Below are 19,299 nucleotides of genomic sequence, written 5' to 3'. Positions count from 1 at the left end.
CAATAAAGATTAAAGAGTTATGTGAAATAAAAATGGCTTAATTACACTTTTGGCCCCCTAAGTATCCAAAAGTTGCGATTCAGGCCCCCTAAAAAAAATAACTCTTTTCAGGCCCCTTAAGTTCACTTTTGGTTGCAATTTTGGCCCCCTAGCCCAATTTTGACCCAGTCAACGCTGACGTGGACACATATTTGAATTTTTTAATTTTTTTTTTAATTCTGTAATTAAAAAATAAATAAAAATTCTGGAAAAATGAAAAATTAATAAAAAAATTGATTTTTTTTTTTAAAAATTCTAAAAAATTAAAAATTAATAAAAAATTGGAAAAAAAATATTAAAAAATTCTGAAAAATTGAAAACAATTCTGGAAAATTGAAAAATTAATAAAGAAATTGAAAAAAAATATTAAAAAATTCTGGAAAACTGAAAAATTAATAAAAATGAAAAATAATTGAAAAAATACGGAAAAATTTAAAAATTTAGGAAAAATTAATAAAAATAAAAAATGATTAAAAAATTGAAAATTCATTAGTATTAAAAAAATCTAAAAATTGAAAAAAATTTAAAAAATTTAAAAATTTCGAAAATATCTGGAAAATTTGAAAACGGAATTCTGGAAAATTGAAAAAATTCTGGAAAATACGGAAAATATTTAAAAATTTTCGAAATTTTCATTCGTATTTTTTCTGGGAATTTTTGTGTATTTATAAACCGGAATACACATAATTTTTTGTAAACCGGAATACACATAATGAAAATTTCCCGGAAAAAATACTAATGAAAATTTTTCCGGAAAAAATACTAATGAAAATTTAGAAGTTTCGAAAAATACACTGAAAAAACCTAAGCTCGACATATATACTAATGAAAATTTCGAAATTTCGAGAAATAGTAATGAAAATTTCAAAAATTTCATTTTTTTAAAAATGATTAATCTTTTTAATTTTTTCGAAAATTTCGAATTTTTTTTAAATATTTTCCAGAATTTTTATTTTTCATTAAAATTTCGAAAATTTCATTTTTCCAGAATTTTAATTTTTTTTAGAAAATTTCGAAATTTTATTTTTTCAGAATTTTTTAGATTATTTTATTTTTTTAATCATTTTTTATTAATTTTTCAATTATCCAGAATTTTTTTATTTTTTTAAATTTTTTTTATTTATTTTTCAATTTTCCAGAATTTTATAATATTTTTTTTTCAATTTTTTTATTAATTTTCAGATTTTTTTTTCAATTTTTTTTGTAATTAAAAAAAGCATTTTTATTTCTGTAATAAAAAAACATTTTTTTAATTACAAAAATATTTTTTTTATTTTTTATTAATTAAAAAAATAAAATAAAAAAATTTACACACGTGGCGCTGACGTGTCTGTTGACTGGGTCAAAATTGGGCTAGGGGGCCAAAATTGCAACCAAAAGTGAACTTAAGGGGCCTGAAAAGAGTTATTTTTTTTAGGGGGCCTGAATCGCAACTTTTGGATACTTAGGGGGCCAAAAGTGTAATTAAGCCAATAAAAAAATAGCCAGAATCTCTGGATCCAAGAAACAGCTAGGCCATGATGTTTTTAAAGGGGTGCGAAATGGAATTTTAGATGGTTGTTTTAGTTGTTTATAAGTATTTGTTTATGTTTCAAGTGGAGTGTTATGGTGGGGAGAAAGATTATAACAGTTTTTAAAATTTTGAGAGTGAGCAACAGAGACGGGTGGGTGAGTGCATTTCTTTCTAAATTTTATTTTAATATAAACTTCTTATCTTTTGATGTGCCTTCATTTTCATTATATAATAAAATTAGTCACTTTAGTCCCTGAATGGGGAACGATTCGTCAATTTAGTCCCTGAATGCAGATAATATGCAAAACAGTCCCTGCATGGTCAATTTCAGGGACTAAAGTGACTAACGAAGTCTACATTCAGGGACTAAATTGACTAACGGAGTCTGCATTCAGAGACTAAATTGACTAACAAAGTCTACATTCAGGGACTATTTTGCAATTTATCTGCATTCAGGGACTAAATTGACGAATCGTTCCCCATTCAGAGACTAAAGTGACTAATTCACCTATTATTTTCTGATATAGTTTAGATGGATGAGACGAATTTTGTCCTGAAAATATGGGATGGCGCATTTTGTCTCCTATAACACATTCTGCCAAAGGCCAACTAGTTTTGAGCATGACTCTCCATTTTGTCACTTAGATCTAAATTCGTTTAATTTATAATAAAATATATTTTTTTTATGTTAAATTAATAATTTCATGTTGCAAAATTAAAGATTGCAAACACTAGCCAGTAACCCATTGCAACTCTTGATTGAATATCCTGAATTGGTACATGAGTATATGCTATGTATAAAATACTCATATGTATATATGAGTACATGCTACACATATATATACTCACAGCTTTTGTACTTGATTGAAATCAAATGATTAATAAACTCTATCAAAGGATGAATCATTCGTAATAATCGAGTTAGATTTCTGGATCGTACAATTTTTAGTTAGACTTTACTTACCTTCCGGTATAAGTATAACTTTAGATTACTTCCCCTAAAAACCATAGGGTTGACACACAAAAATTGATGCACATACTCTAACTAGAACTAAAGCTTACAGTTATAACAGAAAAAGTAACAATTGGTAAAACTGTTAGTTAATAGTTAGAGCCATTAGCAAGCCAAAGTGGGGAATTAATTAGAAGAAAGTTTTTCCTTTTTTTGCTACAGGCACATGTAAAGAAAGTCTCCCATGCAATAATTGATTACCAAAATTACCCTTTCACATGTTTTGAAAATTTGCAGCAGAACATTAAAAGGAAAATGAAACTTTTGGAATAAAGTTTCTTCTGTTATGTGTCTTGATCTCAATCAAATTTGAATTTATTTACTATATGTGATTCAGATGTTGCTTCTATTTAACCTGTCATGGATTTAACTTTAAATCTGAGCTAGATTAAGAAAATTCAAGCCTAGATGGCATTCTCATTCTCATGAATACAAAAACTGCTCCATTTTGTAAAAAAAAATTCACATATGATGCGATCTATGACACTGTCTATTTGTCCTAAGAATCTCATATATATTTAAAATCAAAACCATCTCAAATATAAACTATTAACATAGCTAAAAATTCAATACTAAACTAACACATAAGTGATGACTAGAGAGTAATCATATATCCATTTTATTTTAAAATTATTAGTTTGAATCTTACTTACTAAGGTTTAATTTTATATTTTCTTTGTGACTTTAAACATTTACTATAAAATATGCAAGCTTTCACGTGATGTCGCGTGACATGAGAAAATGAATCAATTGAATTTTAGTGGACACATGGCAATTTAGTCACACAAGTTATTAAAGATATATACTACTAGCCCTCGTGATAATGCTTGGATTTCATGGATATTTTACTTGAATTATTTGACAAGTGCATCCATGGGGAATCTAGGCACGAGCTATGTGATAGAAGAGGGCAAATGAGATGGGATTCTAGTCGTTAAAAGGACCAAGCCAGCCATGACGTACGACAGCTTTGTGCAAAATTGAATGTAGTATGTAGTATAGTATACTATTGATAACACCAACAAACATAGACCACATCTTAAACTTTTCTTTTTCCATTTTATGGTAAAAAGCGGCGGATAACTAATAAACTAGTTGATAACATCTAATAAATTTATAGTCGATGGATTTATAATTGATAGTGAATAATCTAACGGATAGTTGATATGTTTGTTGATTGAATTTGTAGTGTTTGAAAAATTAGAGGTTAAATTACTTAATAAATAAGATAAAATTATATTTTAATTAAGATAATAGTGGTAAAATTAGTTATAAGATCAAATGTTATTTGAAGCAGTTTATCAATTATAATTAATTAATTGATGTGTAAGTAAAGTAATGACTATTTAACAAAGAATTTGAATTTTGTCCCTTAAAGTTGCAAGTTCAAACTCTTACAAATGAGCTAGTATATATTGTAAACACTTAAAATAACTTAACAAAAAGCGTTGTAAGCTAGTAAAAAAACGCTAAAAGCTCGTGAAACAAAAAATATCAAACTGATATATTTTTGTTATATTATCCTGGGTTAAATATGTTTAATCCATATAAAATTATAAACTTTTAAGTATAGTTCCTAAAAAAGATATTAATTTTTAGTCCCTATTTGTATTTTATTGAGACTATATTAGAGGACCAAAAGTATCTATTTTTTTAATAAAAAAATAATTCAAAAAAAGGATTATTCTTACAAACTAGAATATTATGGAGGATTAAAATTACCATTAAAATTTTATAGAGACTAAACTTAATAACTCAAGATTTTGTAGGGACTAAAACCATATTTAATCCTATTATTTATTTTTTTATAAAAGATATATTTATGTCATATCAACTTATAAACTATAACTACCACAATAAGCTCAAAAATTTGTATAGTGAAAATAGCCTATGCATCATTAACCTCTATCTAGGTTACTCCTTAGTCCTTACTACTACACCTAATTTTTGTGGCAATTGCTTAAAATGCCAACCTATAAAATTTGGTGATTTTCCTTGGGTGTATTGTGGGCAATAAGATAAATGATTGAAGGAGATGAAAGACACACATCTAGCCAAGGTAGGAAGCAAAATGGGTGGAGTTTAACATGGGAAAGGTGAATCCTTTCCCATCATGGGAAAGTTTTTTTGACCCTTGGATTAAGTAAGGATCATAGCTTTATCATAAACTTCTTTGTACCATATTTTTTTTCTCTCACCTTCATCACTCACCTACCACTTACCAGCTTTTGCAAGATCACAACATCATGGCTACCGTTCCACCCTCTTTCTATATTTGTTACTTCAATTTTGAGTGCCAAATGGGTCACTATATTTGTTCTGAACATTGGTTTTTGTTTGTGTTTATGAATCTTAGATCACAATTTGCAATTACAAGTTCTTTACCAAATCGCACTCTGTATAACTACATACATTTGATTCAGTTGAATCATAAGAACACTCCTTCTCATTCTCCCTCATCAAGAACCATCAGCAAGAATTATAAGTTCTTTTGCATTTGATTTTGAGAATTGGTATCATTTATACCATAAATGAAGACACTTAAATATTTAATTTTTTAAAGCCATTGTAGATGTGAATGTAAGATTCCAGATCTAAAAAAATACTCCATTGTTGTAATAATTTTTTTCATCAAAAAATCATTCTTGATTATTTGTTAAAATGGGTTTGAGTAGAAAAAATGTTGGATGATTTTGAGACTTTGAGTAGATTTATTCGTACATGAAATTAAGAAGAAAAAAGATTATAGGAATTTAGTGTGAAGAAACTAAATGAAGAAGATGATGATGATAAAAAAATGAAGATGATAGTATGAACCGTGAGTTTGTGTTGGTGGTGATGGTTGGAGATGATGAGGGAAAAATATATAGTGTGGACATACCATCATAACATCTATGCTCCTCCTTAATCAAATGGTCAAAATAATCTTTCCCATGGTGGGAAAGGATTCACCTTTCCCATGTTAAACTCCACCAGCAAAATGGGGTTACATTAATTGAAAAAAAGAATAAGAGGTAAACTGTTTGGTTGTATGGCATATGGTTTGGATTCTGTTGTCGCACGGATGGGACCTTTCTTAACTGTTTGCTTTTTTGTGTTTTGGTACCTAAAATTCACATAGGATTATTGAGCTAACCTACACAAATGATCTGTCATTTTCATAGTCGCTTCTTTGGTGTAACGGTTTGAGTCTTAACCGTTAAGGGTTTTTCTACTGCAAGAAATTGGAATAGACGATCAAAACAAAATAATCAAGGGGAGCAAGAAATTGATTTTTGTGGTGAAAAAGGTGAAAAAATAGCCTCAATAATTGATTTTTGTCATGAGAGATTTTTTTTGACAGAAAACTAATCTTTGTTTGAATGATCATAAAATAAAGATTGTACAGTCAAAATGACATGCATTGAGACGTTTTCAATTTTCATCCACATATTGATATATCAACATTAGTGTTTAATAAAGTTAAGAACACTTTCTGTCGAAAAAAAAGTCAAGAACACTAAAACTAAACCTAAAGTCATCCACATGCATTGAAATGTTTTAAAAGTTAATAAGAAATTAACAAACTAAAACCTTGATTCTAAACATTAAACAAATTAAGACATCATTTAGTAACAAAAAAAAACATTAAACAAAATTCTTGCGTATACGATCAATGATCAATAATAATTCCTATTATTTTAACTCATTCAACTTCGGAATCTTTTTTTTTGTGGATGTTCGCTCGTATCAATTATAGATGATTTATAACGTAGTCAATTCAAACACACGTTGCCAAGTTTATAAAACTAAAAGAATGTTGAATTTGACGATAGCAACAACATATGGTACCAAGTACCGACAAAACAAGTCATTCTTAGACTTTTCAACATACACTTGAAATGCAAAATTGAAACTGACTAAAAATAACAACAAAACACAAAGAAACATAACAATACAAATATAAAAACACCAACAAAAGCATTAGTAGATCTCAAATTGACGCGTGATACAGTGATCAAAACACAAAGATTTGAATCACCCAACTGCCTTATTCAGTTGACATACTACTTAAGCTGAAAAAACACTCATGTTAAGACACATTACCCACCTTGACTTCAAATCATTTATGTTGTTCGTTTTTCCATCAACCAACTTGCTTCTCTCTATAGCCTATAATGACTCTTTAACAAAACTGATCAAGTTAAAAAAAGATTAAACCTTGATCTAGGTAATGAATTGGTGAACCCATTCGACAGATTGTCTTCCAAAGCAACTTTTTTTATAACAATTTTCTATTATATCATTTCTCTAATGAAATTTAAATTAATGTTAATGTGTTTTGTCATTTCATGATAGAGTTGATGATTTGTCAAAAGAATTGCAAAATGTATCTTCACGCATCATTGAGTAACTTCTAACTCCCCCAATCATACCCTTCAACTATATGGCTTTAATATCTTTGCCCCTTGAACAAAGACAATCCCAACTTGTGTTGTACATAATGTCATAACATATTGTTGATTTTCCCTCCAACTTGTAGCAGTTCCAAACAATGTAAACACAAAACTCAGTAATGATTTCCTAGCCAACTTGTGTTGTACATAATGTCATAACATATTGTTGATTTTCCCTCCAACTTGTAGCAGTTCCAAACAATGTAAACACAAAACTCAGTAATGATTTCCTAGTATCCACATTTCCAGCTTAGTTTACATCTACAAAGCCCTCCAAAACGTATTTCTATTGAGCTTCTCTTACTTATTTCAAATCTTTTTTTGTGACTCATTCAAGTATCTCAAAACCCACTTCAAATATTCCAATGCTCTTTGCACAAGTTTCCATAAATCAATTCTCTATGCTAAATTCAGCTTACTACAAATCATGCAATACATGATGCTTCGTACCCAACTAGCACACATAGTAGTTTTCATCTTCCTTTTCACTTCTTAGGATTGAGGAGCTTGCATTACTAAAAAGGTTTGTGTTATCACCCAAAGGAGTGTTAGTTGGCTTAACTTCATGCATCCTAAACTGCTCTGCCACTTTTTCAAGTAACGAAATTGAGAAAAGAAAACGGCACCCTTGTTCTGGTTCCTCACAACATTGATTCCAAGTATCCTCTTAGCAACAACATTGTCTTCCATCTCAAATTCAGCAATAAATTTCTCCTTGAGATTATTGATCTCTTCCTTGCTAGAACTTGTCATTAAGTTATTGCCCACATATAAAGGTATATAGAGAATGACTTTTTCAACATCTTTAATATGTAAATATAATTGTCATACTCGTTTAATTTCTCACAAAATTGTCTTGATGGGTACTCCAAGAATCATGTTGGGAGACATGAGTAACCTAAATGAAATTTGTCCATCCTACATAACAGAAGAAATGTTTGTGGGCCCAATATGATATACGCAAGAGTGACACGATATATGCCATGTGCTCAATTAGACATGTGGTAAAATGATCATTATCACGGAAAGATTTTCTCATATGTAATGATATTCTCGTCACTTGGATAACAGTGATGTGTTACCTGGCACTGCTCATTGTTTATAATATTAAACGTGCAATTTAATATTATTGACAATGTTATGAAAACCTACATGAGCTCACATATAAGGATAGATAAGAGTTAATGAAACGTGGTACAGTGTAAGACACAATGCGTTTACAAGAAAAACAATACAACTTACAATACAATGCACTTAAGTGGAATTGTGGAACAACATAAGCTACGATGCACACAAACGGTTCTATAAATAGAACCACTGGACCTAGGAAAATTTACTCATCCCGTTTTCAGAAACACTAGTCGTTCTGAACCCTCAACCACACCATCTCTCTCTAATTCTCCATTTGAATTAGCTAACAATGTGAGTGGAGGGGCTCTGTTTATGTGGTCTGAGTAGAGGATTTGACGTTCGTGCGACATTCGTTATCAAGTATCAACCATCTCAGTTTTGACTACAACGGCATTGTGCTACAATAAGTAATCATCTGATCACTCATTCATGACCATATCTAATAATTCGGGTTTATTTTATTTTATTTTTCCACCACGATAATATTCTTTTTTGGTATGATCGTGATTTCCCTTTATGATTCAAAACAACAACATTTATCAATTATATATAAAATGAGGCAGCGTTGTATATAAAACATGTGGTTTTCCTCTTTGAGTAATGATATTATTTTTTTGACAGAGGAAAAATTAAGTCATATCCTTAATAATAAAAGGTTCAATACAAATAAAAGAAAACTCAAATACATGATGATTATCACAAGAAACAACCATCCTAGCTAAAGTATAAGTTGACATATTCACTTCTAATAAATTTTACATCGAAGTTAGAATTTAAAATATGAGCTAATAATTTTTAGGACATCCTTCTACTTGTCTCTTTTTATTGATTAAAAAAAACTATACATTCGTACAAATATCATATATCTTCCTTTATCCTTTTAAAAAAATATCGTGCTTTATTTTCCTCCTGTTATTATGTTTCAAACGATAAATAGTATTATCTATGGGACACCTCACTTGTGATGTGGTATCCTTTTCCATCTAAAGGGGACAAATATCTCATTATTAGGTTGAGGAAGAGTCGGTTTTGATTTTAGAAATTTGTAGTTTCTGAGAACTTTCTTTTGAATTAATGAGGTGAACTCCACTTAATTAATGATAGAGTTAAATATGTTTTTAGTCACTAGAAAATCACGAATTTTTAAGTTTAGTTTCTATAAAATTTTAATGGTAATTTTAGTCTTCTAAAATATTGTAGTTTGTAAGAATAGTCTATATTTTAAAAAAAATTTACGAAAAAATAGACATTTTTAATCCTCCAAAATAGTCCTTATAAAATGCAAATAAGGACTAAACGTAAATAAAATTTTGTACAATTTTTTTTTTGAAATAGTAGGGACTACAATTAAAAGCTTGTAAATTTGTAGGAAAAAAAAATTAACACATGATATATTTGTTTTGAACAAAAAACAAAGATACATATTGATTTCTTAATTAATTTTGCCTCCAAGTATCGTACCATACAGTTTTTATGGTACCATATGTAGAGATTTTTTTTTTTTACAATTGAAAAACTATTTTTTTAAGAAGTCAACAAACTCATTGAAATTAACTCCAAAAAGAACGTAATATAAGACTTTGAGAAGAACACATTTTAGAGTTTTTTTTTTTTTTTGTGGTGGTCGGGATTTGAACCCCGAACCTTGCATATATTATGCATTATCCATACCAATTGAGCTAAGCTTACGTGGACACACATTTTAGAGTTTAAGTCAAAGTCAATGCCACTCCACCGACACAAAAGAGTTTGATAGAAAAACTAATATAAGTGAAATTGCATGTCTAGTCTAGTATAAGTCTAATATATCATTGATAAGTGAAATTGCATGTCTAGTCTAGTATCAAATATTAATATAAATTTGTGGCTTTTAACGTGAAAATTTAGCAAAAGAGTATTTTGTAAATCAAATTAACAGCATTGACAATGACTTGGGGATAGTTGTTTCAACAAAATGTTTGCGCAACTGTCTTGATAAGAGAAATTTGAGATGAAACAAATGTTATAGATTTGTCTGAGTAGACCCTTATTCTTAATCAAATCAATTTGATTTGGTGCAATGTTTAATCAAACACTTTAATCAAACGCAACCGCCTTAACACTCTTTTCGAGTTTCTTCAATGCATTTTCGTGTTTCTTTGTAAGGTTTCGCGTCATCCTCTAATTAGTTGCTTACCACACAAAAACAACTCGAATGCAGCTATGGATGAAAATTGAAGTTAACAAAAATAGTAAAATATTGTTTTTTTGGTAGTGAAAAATATTAAAATATTGTCACATCGTGTATATATTACTATTTTTTCCCAAACATATGCCAAATTAATCATTTCACAAGAAAAACTATGACCTTGAATGCAATATTAACACAAATTGTAAAAACAAATTAACTGAATGTTGACAAAAATAAATTTGTCACTTAAACAACAAGTTGTGTAGGTTTTTGTCAAAATAGAGATCGATCCCTTTGGACAATAATTGAGTTTTTTAAAATTATTAAACGAGAGGGAGGAAGAAAAAAAATCAATTGTGTGTTCCAAATCAACTTCAGCTATTGGAGTAATAACTTTTTTTTTTTTACATGGAATCTAACCTTCTAAAGTGGTCTTAATACACGACTAAAATAAATGTTTATTAACTTTATTTCTTATTTTAATTTAACTTTTTTTACCACTGTTTTTTACTTTTTCTTTTGAAAATTAACCTCAAAACTAAACCCTTTATAAAAGCCATTCATTCTTTAATGGTTTTCCATCTCTTTTGTGTGCTTTATTAAGGTTTCGTCCTTGCTTTCAATTGCATTGGTTATATGGAATGTTCTTCTCTTGTTTCAAGATTAATGACTTAACCTTTTATTCTTTCGGCTGTAAAGTTTAAAGTGGGTTAGTAGTATTAATTAAAAAAAAAAATCACGAGACTAAAAGATTGATTAAGGCATATGAAATTGTTTATGCATGGCAAGCACTACATCTTTTCAAGACCAGCACATTTGAGGGTTGATTGAAACTTCAAGCAATCGTTCACTCATTGTTTAATTTGTTTTTAATAGTAGTTTAATTAAGTTCATTACAGAAACCGCCCGGATATGGCAAATTTACTTGCGAGGATGAGTATGACAAAAGCTAGATATATTATTTAATAAAAGACTTCATGGGTCAAAAAGGTATAGACATGGATGAAAGCATATGAAAATGTTTATACATGGCCTACGCTACCAATTTTTAATTTGAAGGTTGATTCTTGCTTCAGTATGAGAGCTAATGAAGCTTCAAGCAATTGTTCAGTCACTATATATTTGCTATTAATTAAGGCTTAAATCAGTGGCGATTCCACCCCCAGCTAGCCTGGGCTAGTGCCCAGGCTCAGCTCCAACTTTCCTTTGTAGCCAGCCCAACCATTACTACAACTTTAAGCTTTTCCTGCGGATTTTTGGGCTAATTTCCTGCAGATTTTGCCAGCCCAGCCATTTCCTGCAGATTTTGCCAAGGATTTAGGTTCCCAGGTGAGGTAATACTAGGATTTTAGGATCCGCGGGAAATGTGAAATTATCAGCAGGAAATGTGAAATTATCTGCAGAATATGTGAAATTATTCGCATGAAGAAAGTAACGTATTTTTAGCCCAGGCTCTGTAAATTTTTTGGCTTCGCCACTGGCTTAAATAGTGTCTATAAGATATAACTCAACTGTCAATTGTAATATTGTTAAGTTAGACATTTTCACTCAGATTCGAACATCATACCTCATAGTTGTGTGTGTGAGTTTCAAACAATATTTTCACTTCGACGTTGAAAAAAGAAGCCTAAACCGTTGTACAAATAAGGGGGTGGAGCTTGAAGTTTAAAATGACCATTGGGTGCGAGCGAGTGTGCAATGGCGTACCCAAAGTTTCTTTTGTTGACCAATACCCAAAGTTTCTGTCATATGAAGAACCATAAGTTCTTTAAAAAACAAGTATTTGTAGCATATATATGTTATGTTTTCTAACCATGCTACAAATTTTACTACTACTGTGAATTAACTGAGTGCAATCGTGCTTAAGTGCACTGTAATATATTTTTAACTTTAAAGAATCTCACAGAAAAACTCACAAGATAAGTATTGAGAAGTAGATAATTGCATGTACCACCACATATTAAATATCCATGTATACTATTTTTTACCTTCTATGCTATATTTACGAGACAAATGAGCTTTAACAATCACACTTTGCACGTATTTGAAAAAACAGTAGTATATAATTGTATGACAAAAGTATAATATGCCCCCAAATTATATCTCACTCACAGGTACTATCTTCTACCTTCCAGTTTCTATAGAGCAGTGTGGCAATTGGGGGCGTATATAAAATAATATACATTGAACATGCCCAATTATTATGGCCCTTTGCTAGTTTCTACGGGCCTTGCTTTCATATATGTTAGGAAGAAAGATTGCTCTAGAGGCCTCTCGAATTGCTCACGGCCCCCTAAAAAACTTCAAAATACCTCCCTTAGATTCTAACTCTTGAACCTATAGGATCCGAACTCCCATTCGCTACATTTTGGGAGTTATAGTCCGATCCAGCTTAATCAGTTATGAATCAGTAGTTTTAAGTTTTGAAATTTACCCCACTAGATTAGAAGTTAGAACTCGATTGTTCAATTTTATGTTTTTTGTACGATTAGATTTTACGAACTAAACTGATTAGATGTTAGGATTCGATCTGCTCCTACATCAAACTGAAACAAATTTTTTACTTTGAAACACAACATTTTAGAACATTAAATCATCAAAAACATTTTTTGCACAATAAATGCAAGTATAGATCAAACGTACATAAAAACGCAAGTTAAATGATAGTACATAAAACATAATATAATGGGTCAACATGCAGATTGATCGACCTTTCTTCACCTCTAATAGTCGAAAACATTGATCGTACATCATCATCATCTTCAAGAACCAACGAATAATGACTTACAACACCATTGCCATTTTCATCCATGAGAGTTGTAAGAGCTAGGTAAGAGACACAATATGAAACTCAGGACACGATGTGATTCTCACTAGTTCAACGAATTAGGGTTCAAATTAGATTCTTTTGAGAAAAACAAAATTACAAAAAGTGAGGGTAGTTTTTTTTTTTGAATTAAGTGAGGATAATTATGATAAACTAGATATTGTAATAGTGATTATTTAAAGAGCAATGATATTCTAACAACCAAAAATCAACAACTTTTGTGACAACCACCAATTTTCAAAGGAAAAGTAGATAGTGACACGAAAACCAAAGCAATAGAGAGGGAAAGTAAAAAGATAATGTGAGTATGAGAGATAAAGTTGTCACATAGGTTGTCACAAAATGGTTGTTAGAATATCATTTCTCTTATTTAAATGGTTATATAAATGAATTGGAGATTAATTTATGTTTTTGAATGATTAAGTACACTTTCTAACTTTCGTTTGCATAGTTTAATTGAGAAACTGGCCCCACCACAACAACGTTCGAGCTTTTTTTTTGACTCATGAAATTCAAAAACATTGGATACGAGTGAGGAGGAGAACAGAAAGATGGAGTGCTCAACCTCCTTAACCCGCTGCGAAGCAGAAATCACACAACAAATCCACACCGTCGACGCTTTCGCCGCTTCCTTTTCCAAATCCTTCCAATCCATCAAAACCACCGCACAACAAACCGCGAAAACTCAAGGTCTTTAGGGTTTCATCTTTTTCAATTTTCACTTTCACTCTTTTCCTCTTATTAGGGTTTTCATTTTTACTTTTCCTTCTCAGTTCAATTAGATGAGGTTAAAGACAAATTGAAGGAAGTGGAAGATGAATTGGTTAAAGTACTTGCAGGTTCGTTTGTATTTGGGTTTTCAATTTTACCTTATTTGTTTTAAATAATGGAAAATTTGTGAACTTTTTTTTGTTGTTGATTTTTCAGAAAAGACGCGTAAAGAGGCTAAGCGAATGGCTTTGTTGGATGCTATTGCTTCTGCTAAGGCTAGAGTTGGAAATCTCAACTCAAGTATTCAAGAGGTTCGAACGAGGAAACAAGAATATAATTCGTTTCTATCGCAGCAATCACTCTGTAATTCACCTCTTTTTCCTGCAAATGCCGCAATTTATAGCTATTTAAGTATTTTATGTTTATACAGATTCACACTCTGTTTGGTGAAGGAACTTAGAATTGACTTAGTGCCCGTTTGGATTGGCTTATTTTTGAGTTTATGCACAACAACTTAAACAAATAAATAAGCTTTTATGTCTTATTCATAAGCTTGTCAAGGTAGTTTATGAAAAAACAGCTTATGAAGAATTGAAGATACAATTTTCATTAGTGAGAACTTATGAATTAACATAAAAGCTTATTTATTTGCATGAACTATTTTTCATAAGATAAAAAATAAGCCAATCCATGGTTGTTGACATCATAATTGGACATGGTTGTAACTTGTTCTCTAAACAAATACATAAAGTAGCCAAATGCCATCTTGCATAAGTATTGAGATTACATGTACTATGAGGTTGTCATGTCTGGACGTTAACATTGTTTTTTAATAGCTACTTCAACTTGTAAATCTCTGTTTTTCTTCTGGAAGCATAGAACTAGTAAGACATGGATTATCATGCAACCTTTAAAATCTTTTTTGAAGATTTTAAGTTCACCTGTTATAAAATAAGATTTGAAGGATGTTTTTCTAACAATGGGTTTGTCGTAACTCATATGTTCTTCATTAATTGCTTTTACAGAACATGTATTTACACGTTTGTAACTGTTGTGGTCGTAGTACTTAAGCTTGTAACTATGTTGTGATCGTTTTGGGGTTTCTGTTTGCTGGGTGGTTATTGGTTTACTACATCTCTGGTGCCGGGTCTCGAACCAAGTTTCTCGAGGTTGAAGAGAGAATCTCAACCAAGTGACTTCTCGGGAGACAGGCATTGGTTTACTACATCTGTTTAAGCACCATCAGTATTTTTAAATTTTTTAGCTTTTTTTTTTTTTTTTGAAGTTGTAATGAAGTAATGGGATATCATTGGTCCCTTTTATGTATCAAAGTGGTAGAATTAATGAAATTGGGCTTCAAAAAAGCTTGTCTTGTACAAAATCGGGAGATTTTATGTTTGACCGATATCATGATGCTCACTTCCATTATTTTTGAATGTATGAACTAGAGTTTACAAATACTGAACACATTTTCTCAAGAAAAACAGTATGATTGTTTTTTTTAGCTGCTTAAGAATGATCGACATAAGTGAATGTTAGCTGTTGCTTAAATGTTATGCATTCTATGTTTTGATTGAGGAACTATGTTTTTTCGTTTCTTCTCTATTATATACTCTATTTGATTTGTTCTACTTACTAAACTTGAAATTACTTCGTTAAAAGAAATGTTATGTACTTTTATAAGATATCCTCTCACCTCCTCCATCTTCTCTTTTAATCCATATGAAACTCTGGCAGCATCTGAAGGGAGGTTGAATGAGGGCATTGAACATACAGATGAAACACAGGAGGCCATCTCTTGGTATAACAGGGTACTTGGTTTTCATGTCAAAGGGGGACGTGGTAATTGAAAATTAACTTTTTTTTGCTTAAGGTTTCTTTTTATTCTTCTTTACAAAGTTGATATCCTTATTAGTTATGCTCTTCAGGGGTAAAGTTCACGTTCAAGAATATAAATTTGATGAATCCAAATGAGGAGTACTCTTTTACTGTCTTCCATGATAAAAATACTTATACATGTAAGCAGCCTGCACTTATGATTTTATATACAATATTCAGTGTATACACACTTCATGAAACCTACACCATCTCTTTTATCTTTCAGTGTTACGTTGTGAACCTTCCTTCGATGGTATTGAAGAGCTGGTCCATGAATTAAACAAGACAGATGGTCTGTTTAAGTTTGTCAGAGTAACGAGGAAAAAATTTCAAGAAGCATTGACACAAGGTATCAATGTTTATTTCTATCTTTTAAATGAGTGTATGCATGTGATGCGGTAGCTCTGCATATTGGAGACTGAAAAGACCGCTTGAATTGTAAAATGATAATAATTCCAAATATGCAGAACTCCAATATGAAGTGATTCTATTAATAATAATAATAATTCCAAATACTTCATATTATAATGATGTTTATTCATTATTTGAAGAAAATTTATTGAATGAATGTTATACCAGTTCATATGTATTATTGAACTGTTCAAACATGGTTCTAGTTGATTTGATATTCTTCTCATTAGCTTATTATTATATGAATATAAGTGTAATTGTTCTTAATATATTTTCTTCACATGTCTAATTAAATAGTATCTTCGCTTGTTGGAAATTGGATGAAAGGGATGCTTGTAATGAATGTAACATTATCTAATTGCTATTAAACAGGGAGCTTAGTTCTAACAACAGTTAATCCTGGAGAATCTGCCTTTATATCTTCATCCGCTCCTGGCACATCTGTTAGAAGTGATTCTACAACCATGGAAAATGAGCATGAAGTGGAACGCTCTGGCAGTAGTGCACAATTAAAGAAAAAACAAGTTCGCAGAAGGAAAAGTTTGGCACCTTTATCTCCTAATTCTGCTTTATCTGTTCGCCAGTCTCCACGTTTGAAGGTATGAATTACTATATGTTGTATTTCTTGAATTTTTTTGTTAAACCACCCAGGTATACGTTTATGATCACCACTCTGGAATGTTGATACTTTTCAGTTGCAGTGTTGTCTATTGTACTTTGACAAGCACTTTTTTTTGAAGAGGGTGTGTTTTAGGAAGAATAGAATAAATTGGTAAATGGGGTAGGGAAGTTATACAACAACAACAACAACAACAACAACGCCTTATCCCACTAAGTGGGGTCGGCTACATGGATCAAATGCCGCCATAATGTTCTATCAAAGACCATATTTGGATCCAACTCATTGACCTCTAAATCTTTTCTAATGGTTTCTCTAATAGTTTTCTTAGGTCTTCCTCTACCTCTTTTAACCTGACTCTCCGCCATTTGATCTACTCTTCTTACCACGGCGTCTACGGGCCTTCTCTCTACATGTCCAAACCATCTAAGCCTATTTTCTACCAACTTTTCTACTATAGGTGCTACCCCCACTCTCTCTCTAATGATGTCATTCCTAATCCTATCATGTCTAGGGGGTAGGGAAGTTATAACCAGATAGAAAACTTAATAATGTATTAACTGTAGTTAGCTGAAGCAATATAATGTATGTGAGAGAATAAAGAAGGGTTATGGAATTCCCTAGCTTGTATTCTTGTTGTCAGCAATTGATACAGTCAGCTGCTATCTGATTCTGGCATGTCATTTGGACTTGCTAATGCACCTTTTACCTTCCAAGAGTTGATGGGCGAATTGTGAAGGCTTACGAAAGGTGTAATAGAGGGCCACAAGAACTCGTTGAGCACCTGAAGAAGGTTTTTCGACTGTTCCAATGTAATATCTGGGGGTAAAGATGTAAACTTGCTGAAGAAGCTGTAGTGTCTTTGGCCAAATTGCGTCACAAAATGGGGTTGCTGTAGGCAGACCTGTAAAAGCTGAATCAATAAATTAGTGGCCTGCCCCAAATACGTGAAGGCCTTAAAAAGGTTTTGGGGGTTGATAGGATACTACAGAAAATTTCTGAAGAACTACAGGCTAATTGCCAAACCGCTTACTGAATTGCTTGAGATAACCTCTAATGATCTAAACAAATGGAACATGTTGTCCAAGCATTAAAGCTATAACTTAACTGTCTGTCCTAGGCTCTTAGCAGTCCCAGATTTGGTCATGGCTTTTATTGTTGAAACTGATGTTTCGAGAAATGCTTGGTAGCTGTGCTTCTGCAATAGAGACATCCTCTAGCTTTCCTTGCCTAACAACTATCAGGGAGGGAACAATTGAAATCAGTTTATGATAGAGAGCTAATGACTATAGTGCAGGACTGCTCAGTGTCAGCAGTCAGTGTGTAAATGGAGGCATTATCTAATGGGGAGGCACCTTTATTATCCGAAATAATGCCCTTTTGAATTCTGTATTTATAGATGTTGGATTAAAATGATTGAGTGGCGAAAAATAAAAATGCTAAAAGAACGGTAACTTGGCTCCGACCTACTCAACTGCACTTAACCTGGGGTTCCTTTTCTAGGTTTTATGACTCCTTCTTGGGTCCTGGCCTCCTGGTCCTGGGGTGCTTTAGGCGTGCAGGGTTATTATTACATGTGTTCTTTCATCATTAAATTTGTAAATAGTTATGGTGGCAAGTTTTCTACGTGATTTATTTATACGATTCTTGTGCAGAACTCGGCTAAACTGATGTATCATATGTGACAGACTAGGAGATAAAATACGAAGGATGTTTGCCACCTCATTTGATGCTACATGCTGAGCTCCCCGAGGTTCTCTTGCAGGCAATTACTCAAGTTGCCAAGTGTTTGCTAACAAATTCACACATTCCAGACGTATCTATGTTCCGGTTGCTAAGCTATTTTTGAAACCATGATGTCAATGTAGTTCTGGTTGTGTTTTGTTATGTCTTGTTTTATGTGTATAGTTCTTTTTAATTTTTCCCAAAATCATGTAACCGTCAGTCATTAGGGCGTGATATAGTTTATTGACAATGTATTTGAAATGGTTTTCCATGATTTTTTATTATTTGTGACAACGTATTTGAAATGGTTTTCCATGATTTTTTATTATTTGATTTTTTATTATTTGTTTCCCTCCTCTCGTGTCCAAAAATTCCACTTTTCGGATGAATCTTATGATAGGGAAAAACTACGGTTTTGTCTGCTTCCACCCATTTGAAGGTGGAAAACATATTTTTAATATTGTGCTAAACTGCTATGTGAAATCTGAAGAAACAAAATAATTAAAGTTGCAAGTTGATTGATCTCATGTCGAATGCAATATCTTGGGGGTGTTCGACAGTTGGATTTGTTGTATTTTACTAAATTCAAGTTAGTTAAAACAGTTAGGTTTGTTGGCATTTTGAGAATTTTCATGTCATGCATTGTAAATACGATATGATGTATCATGCATGCATCGTCCAGCTAATTAGAGAAATTAAGGTATTATTTTACTCCGAAGCCTCTTCCCCTTGATTATGTTGTAGTTTTGATTTTCCTGTCAAAACTCTAGTATTAGCTTAATGGCTTCTACTTAAAATAAACATAATTATATGCACACATATGCAAG

General features: G+C 31.5%; 1 protein-coding gene across 4 annotated transcripts; it reads left to right on the top strand.

Moving 5' to 3' along the window:
• The first annotated feature begins 13,651 nt into the window (after positions 1 to 13,651).
• LOC146901708 (kinetochore protein) lies at positions 13,652 to 18,790 on the top strand. 4 transcript variants are annotated; one of them, XM_085731988.1, is made up of 8 exons: positions 13,652 to 13,818; positions 13,902 to 13,967; positions 14,056 to 14,202; positions 15,577 to 15,681; positions 15,768 to 15,857; positions 15,944 to 16,066; positions 16,501 to 16,727; positions 18,436 to 18,790. In XM_085731988.1, the coding sequence occupies exons 1-8, from the start codon at positions 13,680 to 13,682 to the stop codon at positions 18,445 to 18,447; spliced, it is 909 nt and encodes a 302-aa protein (XP_085588114.1). In that variant the 5' UTR covers positions 13,652 to 13,679; the 3' UTR covers positions 18,448 to 18,790. The 4 variants fall into 4 exon arrangements, with proteins under 4 accessions (XP_085588114.1, XP_085588113.1, XP_085588117.1 ...); XM_085731987.1 differs by having other exon boundaries at positions 18,403 to 18,790; XM_085731991.1 differs by lacking the exon at positions 15,944 to 16,066.
• The last annotated feature ends 509 nt before the right edge of the window (positions 18,791 to 19,299 follow it).

This window comes from Medicago sativa, chromosome 8 (assembly GCF_051527215.1).
Source record: "Medicago sativa cultivar Bolivia chromosome 8, Bolivia_mono, whole genome shotgun sequence".
Classification (NCBI taxonomy): domain Eukaryota; kingdom Viridiplantae; phylum Streptophyta; class Magnoliopsida; order Fabales; family Fabaceae; genus Medicago; species Medicago sativa.
Note: the sequence above shows the minus strand (reverse complement) of the source record. Positions and strands in the feature narration are given on the sequence as shown.